General features: G+C 41.7%; 1 protein-coding gene across 1 annotated transcript in view; it reads left to right on the top strand.

Moving 5' to 3' along the window:
• The first annotated feature begins 263 nt into the window (after positions 1–263).
• PDE6D (phosphodiesterase 6D) overlaps positions 264–10418 on the top strand; it is a 37088-nt gene continuing 26933 nt past the window's right edge. The window contains exon 1 of the mRNA XM_019739815.3: positions 264–502. Coding sequence (XP_019595374.1) covers positions 453–502 — 50 coding nt within the window. The 5' untranslated portion in view covers positions 264–452. The remainder of the gene's footprint in view (positions 503–10418) is intronic.

The following is a 10418-nucleotide window of genomic DNA, read 5'->3' as shown; positions in this document are numbered from 1 at the left end:
CATTGCAACCGGCCGTCATCTCAGATCCCTAGTGTGCCCAGCGGCCCCTCGAGCCTCTGAAGAGCTGAAACCAACCCTCCGCTGGGGCAAAGTCTAGGCAACAACACCGAATGAAAAATTTGTCCTACGGGACTTCCCGGGGAGGGCCCTTCCCATTGACGCTCTTCGTCCCCCCTGCGAAGCCGCTGAGTGCTTTTATTGGCTTAACAGGATATCAATCCCCGAGGCGGGCTTTCTATTGGTTTCGGGGCGGGCGCTCCGAGGCTCGGGGGAAGGAGAAGGGATCTGGAGCGGGAGCTGAGGGGAGGGAGAGGCCGGTCCGGGTCTGGCCGCTGCCGCTGCTCTCCCGAGGTCTTCAGGCCGGGCTGCGGCTCAGTCCTCGGCTCCGGGGCACCGTCTGCGAGGCTCCGCCGGGCCAGCGTGGGAGAGCCGCGGGCGGCGGCCGCCGCATCATGTCAGCCAAGGACGAGCGTGCCAGGGAGATCCTGAGGGGCTTCAAACTGTATCCGCCCGGGAGCGGGGCGGGGCCGGGAGGACTTGGGAGGCGGCCGCTTGCAGTGGAGACGGGCTGGGGATGGGGGCCGCGCCAGGTGGGCACTCGAAGGGAGGCTGCGGGAGGGAGGAAAGAACGGCGTCCGGGGCCGCCGACGGGACCCGGCGCTGGAGGCGGGGCAAGGGGCGTCCTGATGGAGGAAGGGGACGTTGCCTGGAGCCTTGGGGGGTGTAGGCGGAGGAGCCCCGGAATTGGGCTGAGAGAAGTGCCGGACGTCGGCAACGGGTGTCGGGGAGGCCAGCTTGGGTCCCAGCTCCGGTCCGCACCTTGAGGCAGGAAAGGGGCTGCGGCCCGCAGGAAAGGGCAGAGGGGGCGCGGTGGGCTGGGCTCGAAGCCCAGCAAACCCCCTTGGCGGGAAGCCCCCTGAGAGAGCAGGGAAAAGTGACTTGGGGCGAGTGACCTTGTGTGGGACAAATGCAAACGTTTGTGTTCAACTCTCTCGGGTTCCCCCATCCCACCCCGTCTTGTTTCCACAACTTCTCTTCCTCACTTGTGGCTCCTTCCAGGGCTGGAGCAGAGGAGGAGTGGTGAGGAGAGAAGTCTCAGATCGCCCTAATCTTAACTCCGTCTAGGCCTTTTGAGGCATCGGACGGACGGTTGCTGCTTCTCCCTCAACTTCCCAGTTTTCTTTCCAGCGAAATGAGGACCCTAAAACTTGTGCGTGAGGTGCCTTGAGGTGTTTTGATTTTCCACTGAGATTCTTGGCAAAGGAGTCTTTGCTCGCTCGCATTTGTGCGGTTAACGTGTAGACATGGTGGAGCTGTCCAGCAATTTTTTATTAGGTTGGGGACACGGTAAGATACATGGGATATAGACAGAAATCATTGCCTCAGGCCTATTGTGGTGCCGCTTGTGCAACCTTTTCTCCTTAATTGTAGTGAGAAAGCTTCGTGTTTTAACGGGCTGTTCATTTGTAACCAGTTAATGTGGATGAAAAAAATGCAATCTTGTACTTTCCAATTTGGTATTTTCCTGCTGACCTCTTCTTACATCCTATGTATACAATATGGAACATTCTTAAATTCCTCTCTCAATCAAAACTCAGTCACCACTTTAGGGGCCCTCCGCTGGAGGTTTAGGAAAGCACTGTTTTTTGAGCTGCCTGTGTGTTTTCCCAATGCCCATTTCACCCCTGCAAATTTTAATTGTTTTGTCACAATCAGAAACCAAATTGGTAGTAAATTTTGGCACACAAATGCAAAAAAGTTACAGGACATTTTGGATATACAAATGAAATTTTTCAAATGGAACCTGCCCTGCTGTGCTTGTTTTAAAAATCGAAAGGCATTATCACCGTTGCATGCTGCCATTCATGATAAACTTGCAGTACTTTTATGAAGTGAAGTTCAGTAACTGCCTCTTTTACACTCCACATGCCTTTCCAAGTTTCTCTTCATAATGGTGCCTAAAAGTAGAATGGGATGGCTGAAGTGTTAGAAAAGCTGTGGCATGGATTTTATTTCTCCCCTAAGTAATTTATATTGTTACTTAGCATGTATGCTGTAGACTGTAAACCAGAGACTGGAGAATTGAGAGATTACTTTTTGGATTGGACATAACGTATTGCTGAAAACGAGGGGTCTTTTTAATGCCTTTTGAACAAAAAAGAAAGGGCAAGTTTGAGCTTCTCACCTTCAGTCTTGATTCTTGAACCTGTTGAGAAAGAGGCTAAGGAACAAATGTGGAAAACAATAGAAAGCAGAACCTCTGTCAGCCCACTAGAAGAGAAGATAAATTAACTAATTCAGTGATGACGTTGGTGGGTCAAGAAACAGACTTTCAGGCAAAGTTTGGCCTGGGCCAATTAAATCACCAGGAAAGCAGCCGTATAAAAATATGTTAGCATGGAAGCAGTGGAATGCTCATCCTCTGGTAGCCGTCGTTGGCATTTGAGAATTAAGAGAAAAGAGGAAGGGAATTCTAGGTTTTGCTACTACCTTCAGGAAAAATAAAATTAATAGTTTATTAAGAAACTACCGGACTGTTGTCCACCTTTGTTGGATAAATTGTTTTCTGGACTTTCTTTTAGAGTATCTGTTCCAGGGAAAAGAGTTTTTACTACAAAAAGAAATCGCTGTTATATTCTCCTAGCAACTGGGTTGACAGTACTCATTTTGCACATTGACTGTGTTGGTCTTTTTAATATTGGCCGATTTGGACATCAAATGATATCTTGTTTTAATTCGTGTTTCCCTGCATCCGTAGATCTCTAGAGAATGGCTGAGAGCTATACTGGCCTGTAGAGGTGTGCTGCCTGCATTGGAATCCCGGTTCCACACTCCTAGTTCTGTGTCCCTGAGCAACCTCTTTAGCCACTGCCTCAATTTCCTCATCTGTAAATGGGGATAAAAATAGAACCTATCTCATAGGGTTTTGTGACCCTCGGCAGAGCACTCAAACTCAGTATCCACAGCATTTCCGCAGAGGGCTGTTACTAGGATTCAATGAGACTGCATGTAAAATGCTTGGTACAGTGCCTGGCACATAGTAAGTAAGTAATAATGTTACTTATTTGTTTTATAAACAATTATTAATATTATTCACACTAGCAATAGCATTAATACTACTGTAATACCACTTATTTTTCTGAGATTATAACCAATGCCTTTATGCTATTATTCTGTTTTCTTACTGAGAAACTACGATACTTCTGTTTTGCCTCTTTGAAGAAATGATTCAGTTAATAAGCATTGATATATACCTGGTGTTTATCCTTTTTTTTTAGGAATTAATCACATTCCAATTTGCAGCAGGTTAACAAAATAAAGAACTAGTTTGGCTCAGAGGTTTCTGAAAGCACCTTTCACTTGTGTTCTTGCATTTCTTCTTCATAGTTTGGTACTGGATCCCCTATATCCTTTCTCGTAGCACCTTGATCTTTGACTTTACTTCCAGTCAAAAATAGTGGGCTTACATCTATTCACTTGGGTTTCCTTATTAAGAATAGTAGACTGTTGAACTTTTCTTGAATGTCAATATTGCCTAATAGATACCTTGGCCAAATGTTAAAAATGAGTTTGCGGCTTATTATTTCCTAAAATATAGTCTTTGCCTATCAACTCAAGTCCTGGGAAAGCAACCAAAATATACCACCCATATAGCCAGTGTACACTGTTGATCACAGATTGTCTAGTCATGGATTTCATGTGATTGGTAGTTTGTTTTCCGGCATCCTCATGCATAGACTCTTGAGAAGTTGTTACTATTGTCCTGAATGGATTAAATGAATATAATGTCCTATTGATCGTGGTATTTAGGATTTTTAAACAGGCATTCCTGCTTTTGCATTTTGGGAAGAAATTTGGCATATAATTAGATACTTACAGTCTTCTTCAGACCTTCTCAATTTCTTTCCATGATTGTGTATATGGTTTACAGTGGAACATTATAGTAAATTCTGGAAAAATGGAACAGAACGTGGTAAGACTCTCATGGAAAATCCCAGTTACGTCACCACTGTGTTTGATAAAGGTTTAGCCAGCAGTGGTGCTGAGGTTTGGCAGCTCTAGGTCCTTACTAGGCTTGACCTCACTTTTGCCTCACAAACCTCCTTTGTCAGCACTCTGCATCCACAAATTGCTATGAGAGGGAAGGACTTAACTTCTGAATGTATAGACCTGTCCCAATTCCTGAGCTTTAGCATCATAGGAAGGTGTTTTAACGGCCATCTTGTCTAGTAATCTGACTCTTCCATCCATTGCTCAAATGCTTAAACTCAAATTGTCAAGATTTTAAGAGCAGCATTTTTTTTTTTGGTTTTGATCTGCTGATAATTTTGAAGCTGAGAGGAAAAGCATATATATTTTCTCACAGTCCAATACCCATAAAGATTTCAGTGGATTGGACTAAGGAAACACACTGTTTACAGCAAACAAAGTGATAGTCCCACTGTAAGAACACACATGAGGAACTTCTTTAGTGTACAATTGAGGGGGGCACACGACAAATGGAGCTGGTCCAGAGGAGAGGGACTTGAAATGTGCCATACATGCAATAATTGGAGAACTAAGGAGTTTTCACCTGAAGATGAAGAGTTGGGCAAGGGACCTGAGTGTTCTCTTCTAAAGTTTAAAAACTATTTTAAAGAAAAAGAATTAAATGTGTTCTGTGTGGCTCTCAGAAGAAATACAAGACTCAAGGGTAGCAATTATAGGAGACAGAGTTTATTTAGCCCAATTGCTAACAATTAGGAGGTAGCAAAAAACAACAACACACATTATCCAGAAAGTATTGTAAGCAGCAGATGGGTGCCTGTCCATCAGGAGTATTGCAGGGGGAAATTATGTATGCATCAGATGAGGAATTAGAGTAGTGATCTCCAGAAGGACTCAAACCCTTTTCCAACACTGGGTCTTTGACTTAGTGACAATCTTTCTTAGTTAACAAGGATTCTTTTCAGCAAGTATTTCTACTGAGATATGTATTACACCTAAAATAGGCAAAACATTTTTTGTGATTTAATGTAATTAAAGCAAGATATTGTTTCCTTTTTGTTTTTCAGACTACTCTTCTTAGATACTCACTGTTGCTTTTGATGAAGTGTTTTGTGTAGTACATTGTAGGTCCACTTATTCAGAATCATGGAGAGCAATTATTGCCTCTGAATTTAGATAAAGTCTAGAGAACTAAATATAAATAGCTCTAATATAAGTAATACTATAAATATAGCCACAGAAGAAAGGGGATGGCTTAATAATATCTGACATTCCTATCGTCTTTTTCAGTTTTTCAAACTACTTGGATACATTATCACAACAACTCTATGCATTATTACCCTCACTATATAGGTAGGAAATTAAGGATTGATGAGGTTATCACTCAGCTAAAGGCAGAACCTCAATTTAAACCTTTTTTTGGCTTTCTATAAACTGCTGTTTTCTACAATATACTATGATGCCTCTCTGGAGAATTAAAAAAATTTTTGCAGTATTGATTTTAAGTTTAAAATTTTTCTGTAGTATTTAAGTCACAGGTTTATTTTTCACTTGAAAATTATTCTTTTCCATTGTGGTCATATCCCCTATATTCTTTGTTTGCTTTCAGATACAGAGGGCAGGGTTTACAATCAAATAAGGAAGAACTTTTTAACAATTAGAGTTACCTGAAAAAAAAAGAAGCTTTTCCAGAAAGTATTTAAGCAACATGCATTAGTCTGCTAGAGCTGCTAAAACAAAATATCATACACTGGGTGGCTTAAACAGATTTGATTCTCAGCAGTTCTGGAGGCTGGAAAGTCCAAGCTCAAGGTGCTAGCTGATTTGGTTCCTGGTGGGGGCTCAGTTCCTAGCTTGCAGATGGCCACCTTCTCTCCGTGTCCTCACATGGTGGAGAAAGAGTGGATGGGCAAATCGCAGGAGAGTCATAACCATCCCATGGGTGACAGTTCTGTTTGGAAATGATGGTTCATGGACAGTCACTGCTCAATGAAAGATTTTTTAAAAGGGACTAAATCTGAGACTCTAGCTTGATAACTTTCATGGACTAAGAGGTGAGAAATTGAACTGTAAGCCTTTGTTTTTGAGCCATCTTCTCTGTGAAGAGCAAAGGCAGTAAGTTCTAGCCATAGTGCTACCACTTACTGGCGGTTCATTCAGACGTTTGTTAGCAGGGTCTGTAAATGCCAGGTAATCTGCTAAACCCAAGAGATACGAAATGATCAGCCAGTTTTCATATATAAGGGAGAGACAAAGAGATAATAACGATCAGAACACAGCGTGATGAGTGCCTAGTAGTGGCAAGTGCTGTGGAACCGTAGAGAAAGAATGACTTCTGCTGGAGGCGTGGAAGACTTCAGAATTGTCATTTGAATAGGATCTTGAAAGATGAGTAGGTGTGGAGCAGTTTAATTTTTCAGATACTGGAGAGTAACAGAGAGGAAGGAAAGTGAAGGCATGGAAAACAAGGGAAGAGAGTGTTTCACAGGGATTAAGAATGAGGATCAAAAACAAGTCCTTGGAATTGCTGGAAATTTCATTCATTCAGGGAATATTTGAGTCATTGGTGAGCTTTTTGAGAATAGTAGATGTTTGAGGAAACAAATTAAACTATAATTTGCCAAGATTTCAAAATGGATAATAGATGAGGAAATAAAGTCATCAAGAATAGCTTACTGTTTCAAGAAATCTGGTGACCTAGGAAAGCAAATGTTAGGGAAGTAGCTTGAGTAGGTAGAGAGATTTTATTAATGGAAGCACTTATTACAAGCTATCCGACTTTGTGCAAGGTGCTTCACATCTATTAAAGGATAATGCCTGCTCCATATGCCTTCCATAAATGTTATGAAATAAATGAAATAATATATGCCAACTCACTTTAAAAATCATAGCTCTGCAAATGCATTATGCTTGCTATTACATTGTTAACTATTTATCTTTGCTTTAAAGTTCAGGGTTGCTTTCTATTTCGCAAATTTTGAGGTGTCGTTTTTTCAGGGCGTTGATAAAGCCAGAGTCTTACTGATTGTTTTTTACTCCAGCTTAAACATTTGAAGCTTTTTTTCACCATTCTGGAAAGTAACTGTGGCTGTTGGCATGATAGCAAAGGAATCCCTTACATGACACATATGTCCCATTGGAAAGCCAAAATCATCTTTGGCTTTGCTTTTATTAAGAGGGTTATAACTTGAGGAAGTTGATTTTCCTCTCAATACTGTAGCGTTTTAAAAACTAGGTAAAATTCAGGGATTTCTGACTGGGTTTTAATAAAATTCAAGGCAATATCCCTCCAAAAAACATATCTGAAACAGTGGCTGATCCTTTTAGGAACCTGCCCTTGGGAAAGTGCCTTGTATTATGTCTTCTTCAATTAATAGGTTCTGGGAAGCAAATAAAAATGCAAAGGGAGTCTCTCAGAATCTCTCGGATATGTCTATTCTAGCTTGTTTCTAGCCAGTTTCAGGCACATAATGGCACATATCAGTAGAATAATAGACCTACTAGAAAAAGAAAGGTTTGTTTCATCGTTTGACTTTGCTAGTGAGAAGACTGTGTTGTTTCAAATAGTGATCTTTTTCTCATTACTAAATTACTTACCTCCAGTGTTTCCCAGGCCAGTTTGAATTTTGATTCTATGTTCTCCAAGCTCTGTACCTTTGCCAGGGCTAGAGTATTATTTCACAGGGATCTCACCACTGATTACAGTGTGGCATATTAGGTTTCAAGGATACTGAAACCTGGTTTCTCAGGGAAACCATTTATATTTTCTCACCTTGCCCCTCATAAATAAGATAAATATCACAGGGAAAATCACTGACAAATTTTGGGCAGAAAACGATGTTTAAATGTCCAGGAGTTAGAATTGGTTCTTAAGAATGTACTAAAAGACAGGATGCTCTATATAACCAATGCTCGTGCCTAGAAAGAGGGCTTTTGGCAGAAGGGCTATTTAAAAATTAATGAAGGTAGAAGTAAGAGAAGGAAATGACTTCAGAAAGTGAGCAAGGAGGAAAGAGTTTGAGTGGAGAGAGATTATAAAGGCAGAGTGTTAAAAGACAGAGAAGAAGAAGAAAAAGAAAAGCCACAACAAAAAACTAGGAAAGCACAGCAAAGAAAGGCATTCCTATCATGAAAATGCTCAGGCTACCACTAAATAGAAACCCCCTTTGTTTACTGCTAGTCATTGCAGCTGCTTCCTGCCCAGAGGAATAAGAAGGGAGATGTTTTCCTTCATGCCTGTGACCTTGGTATTGAAGCTTTGCCTCATATTGCTCAGGTCTACCATGGTAGACATTAGCATATATCATTATGTGCTTAGTCAGCCACTTTGCCTGAAAATTCTACTTACCTTGAAATTTCTCAGACTAGGTAATGAACCACATGCCCATATATAATTTACAAGTACCCTGCCAAGTCATGAATTCAACTTACTGCAGAATGAGCTTTTAAATTCTAATGTGTTTTTACCTGCAATTCAGCTGACTGACTCAGCTGTTCTCCTTAGGGAGAATGGGTTTTTTGAGGGGTTGGTTGGTTTGCTTTTTGTTTTTTGCTGAGCTCCGGCTCCAGGTTGGTCTTTCCACAGCCTGCTGAACCCTGAATGAGGAGCTCTCCTGGTTTGGCTTCCAGACACTCTTCAGTGAGCCTTGCTTTCTGGTTGCTCAGCCTGAAAGAGAGACTTCTAATCAACCCCTCTGACGTGCTCTCTGATACTCGGTGTGGTTCAACACATGTTTGAGTGCCAGTTACGTGCTGAGCACTGAGAAGGAAGGAGAAGTAATGTGGTGCCATGGAATTTGACTTGCAAACTTGAATGTGCAGTACATTCTGATAAGTACGTGCACTGAGGAGGGATCAGACAGCTTTGCGTGGAGTGCATTGGGGACCACAGTCAGAGAGGAGGTTGACATAGCCCTGGGTCTGTAAGGAGAGCAGGGTGCTTGTTCTCGGCAGAGGGGAGCAGCGTGTGCTAAGCACTGAAGCACAGGAATATAATGTCTTTAGAAAGTGCAGCCGTTCGGCATGGCTGGAGGACAGGGTGCATCTAGGGGCCGGGCTAGGCTAAGAGGTGACTGAAGTGGCTGGCTGGCACAGGTTAGACTCATCGTCTTCCTCCCTCCAGTAAGCCTTGACTTACCCTCTTGACTTCTTTACGCCAGGCTTGCAGCAATTTCTTATACCTGCCGCCCTCCTGTTCTGTAGCAAATTGTCCTTTCCACTTAACACTATCTTCCCACCTCACCCTTCTCTATTAACTTACAACCTTTTTTTGTAAATCAACATTCCCCAACGTGTTTACAAAACCTAAACTTCACATAATTGCTCAGAAATGTGTATGTCTGAGGATGGAAGGACTTTTTCTTGTTGTACATTCACTAGGATTAAACTAAGACCGGTCAAAAGCAGAGGTCTTGTCTTTCTGTCCTCTGGAAAGTGCTTCTTATACTGTCACTGCTAAAGAACCAGGGTTTTACTTCCAGTCCTTCACAGACCGATATTTTTATAAAATAAATGAAACTGAATTCTTAGAAAATGACATACAAAATATAAGTCAAAAAATTGTATTACCATGTTTCTCCAAAAATAAGACCTAGCCTGACAATCAGCTCTAACATGCCTTTTGGAGCAAAAATTCATTAAGACCCGGTCTTATTTTACTATAATATAAGACCTGGTTTTATATGAATTTTTGCTCCAAAAGGCACATTAGAGCTGATTCTTCTTTTTGGGGAAACAGGGTGTTACAATCAACAAATTTCTCTGCTAAATCGCTGTTAAAATTTTTAAACACTTATCTTGTCACAGACTGGTAACAAATGAATTCATAAACAAGCACCAATCTGTGGACCACATTTTGAGAAGCATGGCTGTGGAATCCCCAATATAACTCGTGCCTGATACACAGTAGAACTTCAGTGCATGTTTGGGGAATAAAGGTGAATGAGATGGTTAGTGTGATTATAGTAATAGGAAGGAAAAAATGACAGCAACAGCTCTCTTTGGAGAGTTGGAGGGAGATGATTAAGTGAGAAAGTAAAGAGTACTACAGTCATGTTACCCTTCTTGTAAAACAAACTTTTTCTTACCACTCTCTCTGAAGGTCGTTCCTTTGGCTCTCTAGCAAGGTAAATATACACTAGTAAATCTCCTGCATGAATTTCTGAGAAAGATTCATTTTGATCTTACCAAATATGTGAAACTTACTCAAAATATCTACAGAAAAATGCCAACCCACTTATCCGAACTAGCTCTCATGAGCAAATCTATAGTTGGCTAGGATTGATTTCAAATACTAACCCCTGCTCTTTGAATCAGGGCATCTCTCCATGTTGTAATGTGGACCATACTGCCAAAGGCTTTTCCTACCTGAGATTTTCTCATTTCCTTCTGTATCTTCTCAAAAGATTAGCTGAATAGGGTAAGAAGTCTTT

Source organism: Rhinolophus sinicus, chromosome 17 (assembly GCF_057876585.1).
Source record: "Rhinolophus sinicus isolate RSI-liver-muscle chromosome 17, RSI-T2T, whole genome shotgun sequence".
NCBI lineage: Eukaryota > Metazoa > Chordata > Mammalia > Chiroptera > Rhinolophidae > Rhinolophus > Rhinolophus sinicus.
Note: the sequence above shows the minus strand (reverse complement) of the source record. Positions and strands in the feature narration are given on the sequence as shown.